The 19,823-nt window shown below is 45.3% G+C and overlaps 1 protein-coding gene across 3 annotated transcripts in view; it reads left to right on the top strand.

The window, feature by feature from the left end:
• The window catches only part of SPTBN1 (spectrin beta, non-erythrocytic 1), a 116,154-nt gene extending 96,708 nt beyond the window's left edge, over positions 1-19,446 (top strand). For all 3 annotated transcript variants that reach the window (XM_059840571.1, XM_059840572.1, XM_059840573.1), the window contains 14 exons: positions 196-474; positions 1,568-1,698; positions 2,997-3,201; positions 3,309-3,683; positions 5,391-5,635; positions 6,000-6,138; positions 7,049-7,133; positions 7,649-7,845; positions 8,847-8,953; positions 9,485-9,548; positions 14,488-14,726; positions 15,959-16,132; positions 17,764-17,806; positions 18,080-19,446. In XM_059840571.1, the coding sequence (XP_059696554.1) occupies positions 196-474; positions 1,568-1,698; positions 2,997-3,201; positions 3,309-3,683; positions 5,391-5,635; positions 6,000-6,138; positions 7,049-7,133; positions 7,649-7,845; positions 8,847-8,953; positions 9,485-9,548; positions 14,488-14,726; positions 15,959-16,132; positions 17,764-17,806; positions 18,080-18,295 (2,499 nt within the window). In that variant the 3' untranslated portion in view covers positions 18,296-19,446. The remainder of the gene's footprint in view (positions 1-195; positions 475-1,567; positions 1,699-2,996; positions 3,202-3,308; positions 3,684-5,390; positions 5,636-5,999; positions 6,139-7,048; positions 7,134-7,648; positions 7,846-8,846; positions 8,954-9,484; positions 9,549-14,487; positions 14,727-15,958; positions 16,133-17,763; positions 17,807-18,079) is intronic.
• The last annotated feature ends 377 nt before the right edge of the window (positions 19,447-19,823 follow it).

Genomic DNA, 19,823 nt, shown 5'->3' with positions numbered 1-19,823 from the left:
TTTGGGAAGGAAATGTTTGGGGTAAAACAATTGGTGCTGTGGCATGACCACAGGGGGTGGCACAGCCCCAGGGTCATGCCACAGCACCAATGAGCTGATGGTGTGTGTTTTGCTGCCCCTCTGGAGTTAAGACCCCTGGCTTGTATTTTCTTTTCATTTGTGCATTATCTCATCAGTCAATTTTCTCCCATGTAGACCCTTCAGAAAGAAATCCAGGGTCACCAGCCTCGTATCGATGACATTTTTGAGAGGAGTCAGAACATCATCACAGAGAGCAGCCCCAATGCTGAAGTCATCCAGCAGAGACTTGCAGACTTGAAGCAGCTGTGGAACCTCCTCATCGAGGAGACAGAGAAGCGCCACAAGCGCCTGGAGGAGTCTCACAGGGCTCAGCAGTATTACTTCGATGCAGCCGAGGCTGAGGCCTGGATGAGTGAGCAGGAGCTCTACATGATGTCAGAAGAGAAAGCCAAGGTGAGCAGCACCACAGTGACACTACTTTGGCCTTAATTGCTTTGCTGGAGGGAGGCAGGTGACATAATTTGGTGTGGCTCTATGGAATGGTGACATAAACAAATGTAACTTCCTGGTGTAGCCAAGTGATCGTGGCTTCTACCTGTTCTGACATCTTTGATAGTGTTCAGAATAGGCTGTGCTGTATGGAACCAGGGAAGAATCCTCACACTGTAGAGGGCAACTCTGTGCCTGCCTTCACTGCAAGGCCAGGATTGCCAGGGTAGTCCAGTTAGGTCCAGTTTTCTGATAGTTTTGAGTGGTAGCACAACACACCTGAATGTGGAATGGGGCCTGGTGGTCAGTCAGCTGCTACCACTGTCACCACCTTGACTCCCAGTGACCATCAGCTTTGACTCCCAGCTTCACACCATACCAAAGAGAATGTAAGCTCCTGTTTTCCAAGGAGGTGTTAGTGCTGGAGCTTGTTATACACATAAATGCACCATGTTTCCTGCCCTGGTAAAATAAAGCTCAGCTTTATATCAGGAGAACGCATTCCACAGGTGTTCAGTCTCCCATTGACAATGGCTTGTTTTCTTTTTATCTATTGCAAATAGCTCACGATGCAAAATATTGTATTGAAAAAATTTATTGACAATATCAGTTAACACTGAGAGCAGGAGGCTGGTTTTCTTAGCTATAACAGTGCATAAAAAGTTTCAATTGGAATTTCTCCAGACACTTTGATGGAGAACCCATTGGCATGGACTGTGTAGGATTTCTTTTCTTTGCCCCATGCTGTTGTTGAGATGCCTGACTAGTGGTGTGTCTTAATGTGTTCCACATTTCTGGGCCCTACACCAGTGCTGTGGAAACACATAAAAAGCTTCATAGAAGAGGAAACTCAACACACTCAGTGCCCAGCTGATGTAATTTTGTTCTGCACCCCAGAGGGATTGGTACATCTTCTCTTTCACTCATTATTTTGCTTTCTGGGGGTACTGTTTGCTGTGACAATGTTTCTGTACTATACCATTGGCAGAAGGACTTCAGGCTGTACTTGGGAGCAGGTCCTTATAATTCTTCCTGTCATTATCTGTCACCTTTACAGGATGAACAGAGTGCAGTGTCCATGCTGAAGAAACACCAGATTTTGGAACAAGCTGTAGAAGATTATGCTGAAACTGTGCACCAGCTTTCAAAGACCAGCAGAACTTTGGTGGCAGATAATCACCCAGAAAGGTATTAATTGCCATTTTTAATTGGATCATGAGTTCTTTTAGCAAATCAGTCCCTTTGGGTGGTTCCGACACACAAAGACCACTGCAGAGAGTAAGTAGCTCAGAAGCTCATGCAGAGGAAGAGGAGTTTAGCTTCACTCAATTCAAGGTGTCAGTTGGACCACCCTGATTTGGCCAGAGACGGGGTCAGTATGTGCAGCTGCTGATTTCTGGTGGTTCTGGACACCTGGAATACCTGTCCCCTGTGCAGGCTGCAGTGTCAGGTCTTGGCACACTGCTGAACCTCATGGAGCAGAGCAGTCCTCAAGCCAAGGTCCATATCTGCTCTTCCAACCAACTTTAATGTCCAGCAGAGAAGGTCACTGTCATTAATCCTTCTGCAGTGCTCCCCGAGATCTGCCTTTTCTCTTTGAGACTCCAGCAGAATCAGAGCCTGGAATCAGATGCTTTAAACATGGGCACATTAGCATCTTACTTTTGGTAAATTTATCTCACTTTTCATAAATTGCTTTCCCTGAGGGAGAACTCAGGAAGCTTAAGAACAATTTTGCTGTAAGAGCTGCAGCTCAGCAGATAGAATTCTCCACTGGCTTCAGCTCCAAAGCTGATTCCACTCTGAGGCTGATGTATTTAACTGCTCAGCCTGCACAGGCTGGAAGGTGGCACTGGCCTAGGCCAGACACACTCTGCCTCCGGTGGAAGGTTATTATTTAACTCTAAAGCACTCTCTTGTGGTCATGATCGCTTCTGATGAGAGCAGATTTCCTGGCTGAGCTGTCTGAGTACTGGAATAACATCATCAACTTTACAAGGCAGATGGAAGGCGCTTTGACAGCACTGAGTGGCTCAGACAAAATAGAGGCAAAAGATACAGCAAGTAGAAATATTCATCCCTTATGCAAATGCTGAGCTTTAAGGGGTAAGAAACCCATGAGTGCTGCTGAACTCTGAAGCAGAGTTTAACTGAGAAGGAACTGCTCTCTGCCTCAGCAGCTCAGATCCTGCCTGTAGCTTTGGGAGAAGTCTCTGGTGTGCTCTGTGTCCAGACAAATGGAGAGCTGGATTCCAGCTCCCCTCTCTAAAGCCAGGGGTTTATAGTGCAGGACAGACAAGCTTCCCAGCTATTGCCATCATCTCTGTTAGCAGAGGATTGGTCCAACACATCCGAGTCAAATTCCTGCCTGCAGCAGATGGGCATTCTGTGGATTAAATACCCCAGGGACTTCTATTCCTTGCAGTTTTCCCCACTGGGCTTTGCTTGCAAAGGCCGTGCAGACTCAGTGCTGCTTGCTTTTCCAGCGAGCGCATCAGCATGCGCCAGTCCAAGGTGGACAAGCTCTACGCAGGCCTGAAGGACCTGGCAGAGGAGAGGAGGGGCAAGCTGGACGAGAGGCACCGGCTGTTCCAGCTCAACCGCGAGGTGGATGACCTGGAGCAGTGGATTGCCGAGAGGGAGGTGGTGGCAGGGTCCCACGAGCTGGGCCAGGACTACGAACACGTCACGGTGAGTCCTTGGAGGGCCTCTCTGGTGCTGCTCACAGGGGGTGGCTTGGCTCGCTCAGCTCTCTGTGTAACCACAGTGCTGCATGAGGCTCTTTCTGTGCCTTGCAGATGCTGCAGGAGCGGTTCCGGGAGTTCGCCCGGGACACCGGGAACATCGGGCAGGAGCGGGTGGACACCGTCAACCACATGGCCGATGAACTCATCAACTCCGGCCACTCGGACGCTGCCACCATCGCCGAGTGGAAGGACGGACTCAATGAGGCCTGGGCGGATCTCCTGGAGCTCATCGACACGAGAACACAAATCCTCGCAGCCTCTTATGAACTGCACAAATTTTACCACGATGCCAAGGAGATCTTAGGACGTATCCAAGACAAACACAAGAAACTGCCCGAGGAGCTTGGTAGAGACCAAAACACAGTGGAAACACTACAGAGAATGCACACGACGTTTGAGCACGACATCCAGGCCCTGGGCACCCAGGTGTGTGGCAGGTGAACTGTGGGTGTGGGAACCTGAGCTGCAGAGTTTGCTGCTGCCCTTGGCCCCTTCGTGGCGGGGAGACAGAGTGCTGCCAGCTGCTCCCACGTGTAGTGCTGTGGGAATAACCTCACCTGCATCCTTTCCTTATCTGTCTGCCTGCTGCTCTGTCATTGCATTCAGTTGAAATCTAAAGTAGCAATCTGTAAGTACACGGGCTTCTGAACATGTTGGCAGTTGTTGGATGTTATTCCGTTTCCTGTCCTTGGTTGAAGAAGAAATGAGAAAGAGAGCTTCTGTATTGATTTAAAGTACAAAATATGAAGGAATGTATAAGCCTGGTTGGCTTTTTGAGGTTTGGTTTTATTTTCATTGGTCAATTTAGTTTTTTTTGTTTTAAAAAACACCAAAAAGCCCCAGTCAAAACCTTTGTGCCAGGCACTGCTTGTTTTTCCTTTCTGAGAGGCAAAGACCTACATAGAGGCTTTCTGTCTTGGTTATCAACCTGGGCATTCTGAATTAAATATGGCCTTTCTTGGTGCATCCTGAGAGCAAAAGATTTAAAATCCACAGTTCAGGCGAAGATTTTGAAAAGCATCCAAACTTGATCTAATTCTGAATTTTTTGAAGCTAAGGTGTGCCAAGTAGAAGGTGGCAGCTGCTCATACAGCACAGGGGGGATTCTAAATCAAAATACAACATTCAGCTGGAGAGAAGGAGAATTTGGGGAACAAGGAGAATTTGGGGAACAAGTTGCTTAAGGAATGGAGGAATTACAACTGACTGTATTTATCCCAGTAGGTCAGGAAAGAGCTTTTATGGCCCAGCTGCCAGCCAATTCTCTGTTATGTTGCAATTTAGACTACAAGGAGATAGAGCAAGCATTTGATTTTCCAGGTATTTTGCTTTCAGAAGCTGTAGATTTTACACAGAAAATGGGAGTCATTCACAAAACATCAATCCCAGTCTCTCAAAATGTAATTATAATCAAGACCTAAGTGATGGAATATGTAATCACAGCACAGAGCTGTGGGGAAGGCACTTAGGATAATTTCTGGGTGAAACAGCCAGAGCACCAAGGTGGATCATTTTGAGAGAGGCATGGTCTCTGTGCCTGTAGGTAGAAGGCTGTTGATTTGATATTAAAAAAAATTAATTATTAGACAAAAGCTAATGGAATGTTTCCTGGCTTGCAAAATATGGAAAACAGTCAGGAATTATCATTTGCCATCCCAAGACAGTGTTTGAAAGGAAAAGATTTCTAATAGTAGAAGATTCTTAATATTTCCACACTTTCTTCTCTTTGAAGTCATTATCTACATTTTTGAAAAATATCCTCTGTCAGCTGCAGTAGTGGTTTGGATATGGAGTTCCCAGGTGCTTTTGTCCCTTGTATGAGAGGAAGGGAATTAGATGATGAAAATGGTCCCCATTTGCCCTGACATGTAACAGACACTTGATTTTGGCATTGTGTCTCACAGCGAGTTCAGGCAGTGGCAAATCTTTGCTATCCCTTGACCCTACAGTGTTCTCTGAGGGATAATACTGCCTCACTAACAGCACAGACCTTTCTAGTGTGAACAGACCTAATCCATTTGCAGTGACTTTAGAAAGCCCCTCAGGTGAGGAATTAGCAGATAAGTGTCCCTGTAGTTGTGACTCAGGAGTCACAAGCCCACTGATGGCTTTGTCTCTCCCACCCTGCTGCAGGTGCGACAGCTGCAGGAGGATGCAGCGCGCCTCCAGGCTGCCTACGCAGGGGACAAGGCTGATGACATCCAGAAGAGGGAAAACGAGGTCCTGGAGGCGTGGAAGGCACTGCTGGATGCCTGTGAGGGCCGCAGGGTGAGGCTGGTGGACACAGGAGACAAATTCCGCTTCTTCAGCATGGTTCGGGACCTCATGCTCTGGATGGAAGACGTTATCCGGCAGATAGAAGCCCAGGAAAAGCCGAGGTAATGCAAGGCATCCCTTCTCCATCCAAAGATAAGGCTGAGGAACATCTGTCACCTGAGGAACATCTGTAGGGTGTCACTACTCTCATCACTGAGAGTGGCTTTCAGAGCCTGCTGCTGCAGCAACTTGCTCATGTGGGTGGCTGCTGGAATAATTGCCATGGAAAATTGTACCCAGAGAGATTTGGTCTCACACTGAGGTTATTTGATCTCTGATTCAGGCCAGAATGGTGCTGTTCCTTGGGAAAAGCTTCCTGAACTACAAAGACAATCTGAGAACCAATTTTTTCCATGTGGAGTTGTGGGTCAGTTTTAAAAATGTAGCAGCTGTTGAATCCGAAATCCGTGTTTCTGGTCATTTTAGGGATGTTTCATCTGTGGAACTGCTCATGAACAATCACCAGGGGATCAAAGCAGAAATTGATGCCCGAAATGACAGCTTCACTACGTGCATTGAGCTTGGCAAGTCTCTGCTGGCCAGGAAACACTATGCATCTGAGGAGGTACTGTGTTCCCTGCATACAGCCACGGGCTCCTGGAGGTTCTTTACAAGGGAGAAACCTGCCCTGTGTCACCCACAGAGGAGTAATGACAAGTGTCACCTTAGGGACAAGTACATTTATGTGCTGTTGGGAAATCAGGGTATAACTTCACTCTGGTAATTCATGGTGGGTAACAGAGGTGATACTGAGATTTAAAGTGTCATTTTCAGCCCCAAAAATTCAAAGAAGTTGTTGCATTCCATTCTGCAGAGAATGTCTCTGGGATGGAAAGGTGTCTTCCTTAATCAAAGGCAGAAGCAGCAGTGAGACAGGCTGAACTTCCTGCAGGGGAAATGGAATGCTGTGGAGAGGCCTGCCAGGGGAATGAGCAGGAAAATGTTTGTTGTGTAGGGACTAAATTCAAGGAATATTAAGAGAACCATATCCAACTGCTGAAAGCCTTGATTTATTTTCTGAGGTGTCTAGGCCAGAGGATAGAGGCTCAGCCCTTGCTTCTCCTGCCTCCCTTTGGGGAAGGGAGGGTAACCAAACATTGTGAGGCACTTCCCTCTCAGGAAGGGGAGAGCTTCTGCAACAGCCCTGAGCAGCATTATTATTATTATTTTGCATTATTCACTGGAAAAGGGCAGAAGATTCAGTGCCTGATTGCACTATTTACATTTGTTTGCCCATTACACCCTTTTATCAAATACTCTGTGTGCTGTAGCTTTTAACAGACACTGAATGCTTATGCAAATGTGATATTTTAATGGAAATGTCACATTTATTTATACTTGGAAGAGAAAACCAGCTGTTGTTTGCACGGTGAAGTCACTTCCTGAGGAATTTGTGCAGTGTCTGTCAGTGCAGGGCTGGGGGGAACTACTGCCTGGTGCTTGTGTAACAGCCCTGCTCTCTGCTCTCCATCCAGATCAAGGAAAAGCTCCTGCAGCTGACAGAAAAGAGAAAAGAAATGATTGACAAATGGGAAGACAGATGGGAGTGGCTGAGACTGAGTAAGGACGCTCTTGTATTTCTTTTGGGCTGGGCCATATCTAACTTTCTTCATTGTGCCTTTCTGAGCATTGAAAAAAACCTGCAGCTCCCCACTTTTCTGTTAGAGTGCTTGGAAGTGTGTTTGTGCTGGAATAGCTGCAAGGTTCACACCTGTTTGTTGTTAAATAATGAGTTTGAAACCAAGAGGTCTTGCTCTATATAATCAAATTTGGAGCTCGATGCAGGAGCTCTACTGTATTTGCAGGTGTCACATTCCAATTTCTATGCTGAAAATAGTAGGTTACAGCAGATTAGAACAGAAAACCACACTAAGTTTGCACAATGAAACTTGCATTTTTCCTACAGCAAAGCCAGTAGGAGAAATGTCAGTCTTTTCAGTGACCAGTTTCACTGAACAGGCACTAGCCAAGTGCATGTACTTTGTTCCCTGAGCTGTTTAGATAAATCCCAAAGCTGCCATGATGCTCTTCTTTGTGACATTAATGGCACTGACCCCTGTGCCCTCTCTGCTCAGTTTTGGAGGTGCACCAGTTCTCCAGAGATGCAAGTGTGGCTGAGGCCTGGCTGCTGGGACAGGAGCCCTACCTGTCCAGTCGTGAGATAGGGCAGAGCGTGGATGAGGTGGAGAAATTAATCAAGCGGCACGAAGCGTTTGAGAAATCCGCAGCTACCTGGGACGAGAGGTTTGCAGCGCTGGAGAGACTGACCACGGTGAGTGTCTGAACCTCCCTGGCCCCTCCTGGTGCTTTGGAACAGTTCCCAGCATCACCAACTTGGTCTTCATTTCTTGGTTGGTTGTTGATCGACCTCAGCCAACCACACAGAGCCTGAAGTTTCCTACTTCCAGCCATACTAAAAACCCTCTCTGGTTAATTTGAACTCAGCAATCTGCAAGGAAAAAGCATAAATGATAAATGACCTTAAGAGTAAGCAGGAGCTGTCTCAGGCCTGGGAGTGGTGACCCAGAAGGAAATTTCAGAGCTGAACAGTTTGCTCCAGCCCTCTGCTGTACTGGTTGGCCAGTTATTTTTGGTTAAAGATGACAGTGGTGGGAAGGGGGCAGTGACAGTGATGTTTGTTGTGTTGTGACTGCTCCAGTGCAAGGCTGTATTGTCCTCTAGGAAGACACAATGAGCAAAAAAAACCCAAACCCCAATTTGAACACAACTGCAGTGTCGGTCATTAATGCTTGGAGAGCATTTTACCGTATTTGGAGAACAACTTGGCTTTAGACACTGCAGCTGAAGTGGCCTGGGTTCTCACACACACTGGGTGTCACAGCTGCAGACAAAAGGAACTGGAGTTTCTCAGCATCTTCACAAATCAGGCTGGTTTTATGGGGATGGGTAATTTCAGGGATTCAGACAGGAAACATTTTATTTCTGTGTTTGGCAAGCAGACAAGAAGATGTCACTTTTGGATATTTTAATAACTTGGGCTGTTTTCTTGTTTGTCTGGGTTTTGTTCTAATAGAATGAGTTGGAAAATAGACGTGGCCACTGGAGAGCTGCTGTCAGAGGGTCTGATGCTGATGCCCTCCCTGACACATTCAGTGCCACAAATGGTTTTAAAGCCTGATGCCTTCCAATTTTATCCCCATTCACTTTAATTTCAGTAATGTTCCAGAAAACCATACAGAGTTGTTGTTAGTTTCTATAACACCCCACAAAAAATGAGCAGTGTTTTTAAATAAAAAATGTTTCCTCTCCCAGCTGGAACTGCTGGAAGTGCGTCGGCAGCAAGAGGAGGAGGAGCGGAAGAGGCAGCCGCCCACTCCGGAGCCCAAGGTTGCAGAGGATGGAGACTCCCAGCAGCAATGGTGAGCTGGACTCTGCACTTCCCTTGGGAAACCCTTGGGCTGAAAATGTGCTGTGAAAGGAGAGGAGGTTGTATGGGTTTGTAACATGGCCCTTGTTAGAAGGCTTGGTTCTTTATGGGGACAGGACCTCTCCCAAACCCCTGATTCCGTGCCAAATTCCCATTTTCTACCAGCTGTCACTGCTGAGGCATCCCTGGCCCAAAAGTGGGAATGCTGCTTTTGTCCTCTGGGCCATGAATTGCAGTTTCTGAACCAACTTGGCTTTTTTCTTTGATGAGCATCATTTACAGATTTTAAGCCATTTATTAAATTGCTTATGTGATAGGAGGAGGTTTATTTGTAAGGTAATTGTCAGTAAAGTCCGGTTAAATCTCACTTCACACTGGATTTATTCAGTTGGGCCTGAGGATTTTAGGAACATACTTGGATTTCTTAAATTAATATTCTGTAAGAAAATCTCATTTTGTTGAACAAGATGGGTGACTTCCAAGAACCTTATACAATTTCTTTTCTTTTTCCTCTCTCCAACAGGGATGGGACAAAAGGAGAACAAGTTTCCCAAAACGGTTTGCCCTCAGACCAGGAATCTCCACGGGTTAGTTACCGCTCCCAAACCTACCAAAACTACAAAAACTTTATTAGCAGACGGACAGCCAATGACCGCTCGTGGTCTGGACTGTGAGCCACAGAATCACTTGCAGCAACAGAAACCTTTTTTCAGTATGGTTTACTGGTACTGGTTTAATCTTTTGGCTTCAGATTTCCCTGCTGCTTTTCTCTTCCTTCCCATCAGTTGACTTTTATTTAATTAGCAGCCCCTTGGACATATATTTGCTTCACTTTAATCTTTGTTTATTTGAATCTCCCCACTGACACTCAGTTGCTTTAAGGTGACACATTTATTTCATGTTATTTACTGTGAGTTTTTCATGTCGCTAATAGCATTAAGATTTTCCAGCGAAAGCGTCCTTTATATGAGTAATTGAGATGTAATGAGATTACATCCTAATGAAGAAGAGCACTAGGACCTGACAGGTATGACGCATCGAGTTATACTAACAGGTCTCAGCACGGCAACTTTATTAAATCAGCTGCATTAGCAAGAGTTATGTACCAGGCCAAAGATAATCCACATGAGTGAGCTGGGCAGGAAGGGCTGGGAGGGGGGGAGTGTGACTGTGGACAAATAAAAGCCTTTAAGGTTAGTTTGTATAACATTCCATGCAGAATGGACTCATTGACTGCAGAGACAAATAAACGTGAAATAAACCGTTCAAGACCAGTATCTAGATTTATCTGGGAGTTTAGTCCTCATGCAGGGTTGTGATTTGCTGTGTTGGGCCCCCTTTTGGCCTCAGTCCTGTCCAGATGGCACTACAGCAATTTTATTTCCGGGCACCAGAGAGGCAGGGGTGTAAATGAGAGTAGGGTGTAACCCCTTGGGGAGAGGATGTGATGCTTTCTTTTAAAAACTAAATAAAATACACTGTCTAAGATCCCAGCTCTTTATTTTACATAGGTGCAGGCTGAATGCTCCATAGGCTTACTCGCTCCTTCTTGACAGGGGGTGTCCCAGTGGAGTCAGGATGCATGCCAAGAATCCTCACGTGCAGCCATGACAATGCCAGTAAATGTCCCTGGAGTTAAAGCAACACAGGAGCTGAATCTGGCTCCCCTCCCTCCCCCTTCCTGCAGAGCCTCCTTGTTTCAGTTAAAGCTTTGAGTGAAAGGACACTTCTCTTTGTTGCGGAGCCTGGCTCTCTGGGGTCACAATCAGTGCAGGAAAGGCTCCTGGCAGGCTGGGATCTGTGGATATCGGGGCTCTTACAGTGCTGCAGAGCAAACACGAGTCCCAGCTGAGGGCTCTGGCAGGAAATGCCTTTCAGCACAAGTTCAGCTTTAAGAAGCCCATCCTAGTTAGGTCTGAGTCTGCACACAGACTCTGCCAATGCTCCCCAGTACACAGCAGTTCCATCTTTCTCTTTCTGGAAATAAAACCATTTGGTTCTTCTTTAGCATTCTGCCCTGAAGTGAGCTGTTGCACATTCTAATGTTTATAAATTCTCTACAGTTGTGGCAGGGAATGTAAGGTGATCTTCAAGTACATCCCAGATAATCATCTTGTTGGTTAGCACAGCCTTATACATCACCTGTTTGCTTCTTTTGAAATTTTGTTTTATTGCCATGCTACATGATGCATTTCCATGTTCATCTTTGCCATCTGCACTTCAGTCTTCCATGAGAACTTCCAAGCTCAGTTTGTCGAGTCCTGTGTTGCAATACCTTGGGTGTACAGAGCTGTGTCAGAGAGGCACAAGATGTGCTGCTGTTGCTCAGAATTTTGGTTTCTGACAACTGGCTGAGCAGTGCAGCTGGATTGTTCTGTGTGGACTGAGCTTGTGAACTGAGAGCAGTGATTGAAAGGATGTGCTTCAGTAACTGTACTTTTGTCTTTCCACTTCATGATGCATGTTTTGTTTTGTTTTGTTTTTTTTTTCTTTTGTCAGGATAACAACATGTAGCTTCTTAATGCTTTTAAAAATTCCGTATGAATTTATGGGGATGCTCTGGTGGCTGCCCTGTGCCTCGAAAGTGTGTCAGTTCCCAGGGCAGGATAGCTGTAGCTTCAGACTCCACCATCTGCAGAGCCTTCACATGTATTTTGTGAAAAAAGTAGTCTGTAGAAGGAATTTCTAGAGATAGATTTTTTTAATTTGTATTAGTACACTTAAGTAAAAATTCCACTTTTATGATGATGAAGAAAAAGTAAGTCATTAATTAAAGTCATCATTTCAGGCACTAGAAGAGTAGGATTTCACCTTTATTGCAGCCTGTGGGTCTGGCTAAAGGCATTAGGAATGTCCTTTTGACAGAAGAGCCCAGGGGCTGGCATATCTTTGCATCTGAAGCAGGCAGCTGTGGGGCAGAGCCTTGAGTCGATGAACTGAGCAGATGTTGCTTCAAGCACTGCAAAAACCAAAGGGGCACCTGTGTCATTGTCACCACCTGTCTTGTTGCATGTCCCAGTCCTCCTTTAAAGATTTCCAGAGTAGCCTGTAGCCACTAAAGCACTTCCAACTAACCCCTCAGGCCCCACTGAGAGAACTGTATCACGTACACGAGACCTGTTGTGTTGTAACAGGAGTTTGATGTTTGTCCTCCGTGGCGTTGTCTCCGCATGCCCCACGCATGTTTCCATTGAAGTGTGTTCAGCTCCTGTTTTTTCTCCGTTTTCATGACACATCCTTTGCAGAGCTGTTCATGATTTATTTTGCTTGTTTTCTGTTAATTGTAGATAACACGTGAAAGGAAATAAAACCTGAAAGAGCATCAGAAAAGCTTTTCATAGCCCTTTTACAACCGGTAGAATTTGACGTAGAAGGTGCAGGTCTGATGATGTAATTAAAGTTGGCTGTTACTTTTCAAAGCCACAGGGTTGTAGCACTGAATTCCATATTATTTCCCATAAAAGAGGTTGAGCAGCTGTGCAGTGGCTGCTGGCTGTGCTGGTCTGGTTTAACTCAGATTAGGGTTTCTAGGTATCCCCAAAGCAGTCCTGTTTTCACATCTGGCTGGTACTGCTCCAGCAAATGCACTGCTTTCTGTGTCAGTGCAGGGGCCAGGTATTTCTGGGGAGTTTATTTAAGCCGTGGAGATGAGTTGCTGTGGGCTGTGTGATTCCTCAGTGCTGGTAAGAGGTGTCAGGTCCCTCAGACAGGGCTCCAGCCAGCAGCAAAGCAGAGCTTGAGGTTCAGGAGCTGTCACTGGACAGAAAGGTGTGCAAATGGCTCTCCTTGCTCTTGAAGGGCTCTGCTGGCCGTGAGTGGTGGACACGGGTGATGAATGGTGACTCAGGGGTTGTTCATTCCACTACCTGTGTTCTGGCCATGTTTGGATAAACTTCAGCCTCATCTATTTACCCTCTCCCCCGCTTTAATGCAACATTTTTGTTATACTTTGAGATTTGGGTACAAGTAGTGAGGGTTGATGGCTTAGATTGATCCTAATTGTAAAGGGGCAGTGCAAGGCTGTGTGTCTTTAGGGACAGGGTAAACCAGATCTGACTGAAGTGCAATGTGAGCTGTGAGTCTCTCCCTGTTTAAGGGCATAGTGTCTGTACTCTGGAGGTTTAGGTTGCTAAAGGCAGTTAACCAATCCTTCCCATGGTCAGAGCAAGCTAACACTCAGATCTTTATAGGCCAATGGTGAGGTACAAGGTGTGAGGCACAATAATGGATACTGGGCAGGTGTAAGAAGTTCTAGCAAACGGTGGCAAAATTGAGTTTGTTGCATAATAATTTGGCTGCTTTTGATTTGTCCAGGCCATGTGCAGAAGTAGGAATGTCTAATTATTGTGCCATTCACAAAAACCTGCTTGTCTGCATAAAACCAGTCCAGAATGTTTGTAATCTACTAGAGCATTAGCAGCACTGAGCTTTAGTAACTTGCTAATAATAATACTACACACTGGTTGTGTAACTCCTGAGCTGCTACCAACGGCTCTACACGTCAAAGTAATGGTACAAGAAAACAAAAAAAAACTGGGACCAAGCTGCATTTCAAAAGCTTATAGCCATTAGGATTCCAATTTAAATGATTTTTGGATGAATGGCTCCTGAAGACGTCGCCAGCTTGACCAGTGAGAGCTGCTGGAAACACGGCTGCTCTCTAGGCTATCGATCCCAGTGCGCCAGGCAACGCGACCAACAAAGCAAGTGATGGGCAAGGCCTTGGTTCTGTCTTTGTTTGGGGGTAAATAGCTGTGTGATGCTGTGTGACTGTGGTGGTTTTCAGTTCCTTTAACCAAAATCCAATCCACCTAATAACGCCAGTCTGAACCAGACCTCGATCAATTGACACGTGACCTCATTCCCCTTGTCTTTACGATCCAATATCCTAACTGGGATGGTGGAGATGCATGGTGTAATCTTTCTAATTTCTGCATGTTTTGATTTTGTTGTGTCACTAGGGGAACGGGGAAAGCGGGAAAGGAGCTTTTACAGAAACAAATCAATTGCACACATTTTTGTAAATGCTCCTGGGCGATTGTGACATCTTTCTCTGCTGACTCATAGTTAATACCTTTTATGGACCTTTAATGCCCCAGTAATGCCATAAATGTACTTAAGGTGGCTGATGTGTATAACTTCTACTGTTCCTCTAGGTTTGCAGAAAGTGTGATTGTTACTGTTCCAAACATTTGAGTACTTAGCAACAGAATCGAATGCTCTCATTCTAGGAATAACAATATATAAAAGAATTGACCAGCAGAGCAAAGCACAGTAAAATTCACACTGATGTTCAGCTGCTTTTATTTTCCCGTCTCTCCACCTATAAAATGGGTACTAATCCATTCCTACCTTCTAATTTCCTTGGCCTCCTGTGTCTCCATGGAGTGCGAGAAAGAACTTACTGGCCTGTGTCATTGTCCAGGCAAAGTTTATACACAGCCACGTTGTGCAGGGAGACAGATTAACTGCAGAACGCCTCAGTGCTGGGGCCTTCTGGCTGAACGTGTTCTCCACTGTTCCTAGGTGGCAGAAACTGCAGAAACCAACGAAATGGTCAATGGAGCTGCAGAACAGAGGACGAGTTCCAAAGAGTCCAGTCCCATTCCTTCCCCGACGTCAGACCGCAAAGCCAAGAGCGGCGTTCAGGCCCAGACTGCTGCAACCCTCCCGGCCAAAACGCAGGAGATCCCCTCGGCCCAGATGGAGGGCTTCTTACACCGCAAGCACGAGTGGGAGACACACAGCAAGAAAGCCTCCAGCAGGTACAGCGCCCCATGTGGAACACAGGCAGGGCAGCCCAGGGCTCTGCCCAAGATGGCACACGCCATCTCCAGCCTTCTCTCAGCTCCCAGAGACCTCCCAGGCTCTTGTTGCTGTAGGGCTGGGGCTGCAGGGCTGAACACTGCATGTGGAGAACTGCAGTCTGGAGATATTTGGTACAAAAGGCAGCGTTGGCCACATTTGTCAGGTGGAAAACTGAGGCAGAGAGATACCACAACTTTCCCACTCCACATGATGGATTTGTGGCAGTAGTGGGATTTGATTCCAGATCTCTCAAGTTGTACGTTACCACAAGAAAAGAAAACCACGTAGGTGTGAGACTAGAAATGTTCATATTCTTCTGACATTTTCTATTTGCACATTACCACTTTCCACCTACTCTGTAATCTGTTCAGCATGAACAGAGGACGATTGGTGCACCATAGTCAATTCCATTCCCGAGGAATGCCCTGCAGGTCTCAAATAGGCAGAACTTTGAGATTTGTCTGTGTTGAAAAAGCTGACTGGCCTGAGAGAGCTTTTGAAACCAGATTTATGACTTGACTGACAAGGGAAATGTTTACAGCAAGTGCTGAGCTGCAGCAACATCTGTGGGATTTGGCTGGAGCCAAAGCACTTGGCAGAGCTGAGATCTCAAGTGAGTTCAGCAGTACCAGGATTTTTGTGCCACTGCAGTTGCTCACACCAGACAACATCTTTGAGGCAGTGACAGCCACCAGTACCATGTCTGGGTATTCCTATTTCCAGTAATTGTTAAGTTTCACAGTTCTATTAGAGAATGAGGTGGATGATGCCACTAAGAGTATTTGTGTCAATCAAGGACTTCACACACGGTCCGTTCCATTCCATTCACATTTTGCAGCACAGTGAGAATTCTTTCTACAACAGAGCACTGCCATTAAAAGGTCAATCATTTTCTGTCTCAAGAATGCAAAGTACCCAGTCCGCCAAACAGTCCTCCCACTGTGAGGACAGGCTGATGTGCTGTCACAGGGAGATCTGGGAATCTCGGTTCCCTTTGGCTTTTGTCTTGAAGCTGTGCTTCCATGAAAGAATTCCCTGTCTGCAGTTCATGGGACAGCATAGGCTGTATTCACATCCTCACACAACCAATCTCCATTAACTTACAGAAGTAATGATGTTTGGTTTCTCCAGTTCTGCAGGTGGGAGGATTGGATTTATAACTGCTCTTGTTGTTTCCCATGTCTCAAAGGTCATGGCATAACGTGTACTGTGTCATAAACAACCAAGAGATGGGCTTCTACAAGGACTCAAAAGCTGCTGCTTCTGGCATCCCTTACCACAACGAGATCCCCGTCAGCTTGAAGGACGCAGTCTGCGAAGTAGCGGTCGATTACAAGAAGAAGAAGCATGTGTTCAAGCTCAGGTAAACCTGGGTAGTGCTCTGCCCTTGGGGAAAGCCATGGTGGGTGTGTTCACTGGGAAACCCAGCCCAGGAGCTGACCATGAATGCTAACTGCAGCCCCTGCTTTTCTGAGCAAGCTCTTTCTATCCCTGAGCTGTGCTCTGTTCATCAGAGCGAGCCAGCACAGGACAGTGTTGCAGTACCCAGAGCATTTTCATCTGGGACAAGACCAGATATGTGTGCCTGCAGATGGGGGCCTGCATTTCACAGGGCTGGGTTTTTCAGCTGCTCCTTCTGGAACTGGTGGAGAGCAGTGACCATAGTTCTGCTCTTTTCCAAATCAAGCCTCTTGTTTAATTTTTTCAGTATGAATTTGGGAGACTACTGAAGAGATCTCACATATTCAGGTCTGGAACATATAGTTACAGACCATTTCACTCAAACAAGTGAAAGACCTGTTGCTTAAAAGTTTTAAAAAATGCTTTTTCCTTGGGAAACTCTTTGGTTTACTGAACAGTCTTCTAGGTGCCAACAGTTAAAAAATATTTATAATTGCACAGCTGTGAGGTAATCCTGTCAAAGAAGACTTACTTTATGAACTGATTGGGTCATGTGTTCCAACAAAGGTGTTTTGGGGTTTTTTGGCAGAGCAGGGGCGGTGGTGTAATTTTATATTGGTACAGGAATCCTCTAAAGATCAGAGACTCCCTATCTGGGGAAAATTTGCTTTGTAGAAAATAAACGTGGAAATATATAGCAAATATTTAGGGAAATGTACCTTTCTTGAAGACAGGCCTGCAGCTACGTGATTCATCCTTTGGACTATTTTAAACCACTCAGAATTGCTAATGGAAGTATATGCTGTTCCAAATCCAAAGTTAGGCAGAAAAACCAATTGCCCTATTTTCCCAGTGCTCCATCATCTGCATCAGGCCCCTTGGTTACTTGCATGTAGATATTTCCTTTACTCAAGCACTGTTATTTTACTATTTAATCCTTAATTTTATTTCATAAAGAGTTGTTAAAATGCTTGCTTTTTGTTGGGAAAGATGGGGAAACCTGCAGCAGAGCTCCTGCTGCCCGTGCCTCCTGCTTGTTCTGGTGATATTCATTTGTTTTTTCATTTCTATGTATCGTCATAACATACATTGTTAAATGTATCCCATTTAAACCACCTGAGTAAAATCAGCACAGGAATCACACAGAAGGGAGACTCTGGCCTTCACTGTGAGGAGAGGCAGCTGCTCATCACTAATACTCAGACCAGGACCTCGAGGCAGCACCACCATAGCTACAAGAGCAGAGCAGCTGCACAATTTTGCAGGATTTCACAGGAGCCATGAAAACTCTGGGTGCTGCCTGTGACATTTTTCTTTTGAAAGTATTGAGTAAACTTTGCTAATGTGTTTTGCAAAGGAGAAAACAGTACCTGAAAGTGCAAACACTGAGCCAGCAGCCACATGGGAACACGAGCACCACCCTGAGCATGTCCAGAGCCCAGAGCTACTACGTGCATGGCTGCAAGTTGTTGGGGGCATTTGGCAGTGCAGTCCTGCGTGCCTTGGGCTGCTCATGTGCTGGAGCCAAACAAGCAGGAGTTGAAGCACTGTGGCCACTACTGAGCTAAATTTGTGATGGTGTTTTCTTTCCAGATTGACTGATGGCAATGAATACCTCTTCCAAGCCAAAGACGATGTAAGTGTGTTTTTCTTATGGTTTGTTACTGGGCTGTCTGTGCTGCTGTGCCATGGGGAGAAGCAGCTGCTAAGAGCTGCTGTGCACTCTGTGTGATGCACAGGCTCAGGGCTGCTCAGGTACAGCCTCTGGGAGGTGTCTCTGGGGGTGCACAGCCAGAGGGGATGAGCTGGGGCTGTTTTCCTTGCATTTCCACCTGTGTCTGTGGACTGTCGTGGGAGTCAGAGGGGTGTGCTGGTTGTAACAGTTCTGTGCCTTTGGGGCTTCTTGAAGGAGGAGATGAACACGTGGATTCAGGCCATCACATCAGCGATCTCTTCAGACAAAATCGAAGTGTCTCCGACCACCCAGAGCACTCCAGCCTCCAGCCGTGCCCAGACCCTGCCTGCCAGTGTCACAATAACCAGCGAGTCCAGCCCTGGCAAGCGGGAGAAAGACAAAGAGAAAGACAAAGAGAAAAGATTCAGCCTTTTTGGTAAAAAGAAGTGAATTCCATCTCCACACACTGCACTTCTCTGACCGTTCCAGTGGAATTCCAGCATGCGAGCTCAGAACCAATACGTTACTCTCTGTGCCTCATGTTCCTCAATGTGATTGACATTTTTTTATTTATAGAGCGTTTTAAAATAAAAAAAGCCAACAAAAAAAAAAGAATCTAAAGTTACAAACGTATGAGGTGCATTGGGCAGCTTCTGTAGGAGAGGGAGGACCAGGTTTTGGGGGTTTGTTTTTGTTTGGTTTTTTGGGTTTTTTTTTGTTTGTTTTGTTTTGTTTTTTTAAATGAAGTTAATGTAGATTAGATCTTAATATTTAAACTGTTCCTCAATTTTGTGAGGCTGTCTTGGAAAATAACCCACTCCTAGTGCTATTGGTGTGCAAGGCAGCGGTGCTTTCGAATCTACTGTGCACATGAGAAACCAATGTACAAATTCTCAAAGGCATTCACTTCCAGTTAAGGTTGTTATGCTGAGTCCTGGCTAGTAGAGCCTTCCCCAGCGATTCTAACAGGAATTCAAATGGTAGTGTGTTCTCTTTGCTGTAACAGAGTGCAAGTATGCATTGACTCACAGCCCAAGGTTTGTTTAACACCACCCGAAGCGTCCCCGCATCGAGTACGACAGATGAGAATGTTGGTGTTCAAGATGGATTAACAGGCTGGTACAGTTTTAAATAAGCTGTAATTTCAAATTTCTTTTTTTTTTTTTTTTTTTTTTTTCCGAAATACATTATATTGTATGTTTCAGATAATTCTAGTACAAAGTATAATAAGACTAGATGTATAATAAACCCTTTAAAATCATCAATAAGTGTAAAAGTGGAACTGAAGCATTTACTGGAAAAGTAATGTTACTCAAATGGTTACTTGCTTGTCAGCTGCAGCACTGTGTGTTATAATTTTGCTACATTACCTTGCTCTTTGATACATAGTGTGCATTTCTGTCACTGTAACTATTGTAATGAAAAATTTTCATCTTACTGCACAATCAAAAAATACATTTAATAGGAATGAACTTTCAATGACTGGGCCTGTAGTCAAGAGTAGTACTGGAACTGGCTTTCAGTTGTATCGAACTGTACCTCTAGACTTTTACCCTATCTGTTAAATATATGCGATGTCATTAAATGCTTTTAAAACTAAATATGCTGGGTAAGTTTCTTATTTCATTTCTGACAATGTTAAATCATAATTTTGAAAGAGGATCAAAAATAAAGTTATTTTAAAATGTCATCTCTCCTGTGCACTGGAACTGTCTTCAAATGTAATTCCATTCTTTTGTGAGAAAGTTCATTCTGAAATAGTTGTTTTCTCTCTTCCCACTTTTCTTTCCCTTCACTTCCCACCTGCCCTCCCTTTTACCCTGCCTCCCAAATTAAGTGCCAAAAATAAAGAGAAAAGTAATTAAATGAATATTTTGAAAACTATTCTGATACAGATACTTTTTGTGGGAAGTGAAACCGGCAGAGTGGATGGGAGTAAGCAAATCAGAGGCTGGGCAATGGAGTTCCCTGAACATTT

This window comes from Haemorhous mexicanus, chromosome 3 (assembly GCF_027477595.1).
Source record: "Haemorhous mexicanus isolate bHaeMex1 chromosome 3, bHaeMex1.pri, whole genome shotgun sequence".
In the NCBI taxonomy this organism is placed as follows: domain Eukaryota; kingdom Metazoa; phylum Chordata; class Aves; order Passeriformes; family Fringillidae; genus Haemorhous; species Haemorhous mexicanus.
The sequence above is the reverse complement of the archived record's forward strand: the minus strand, read 5'-3'. Positions and strand labels throughout refer to the sequence as shown.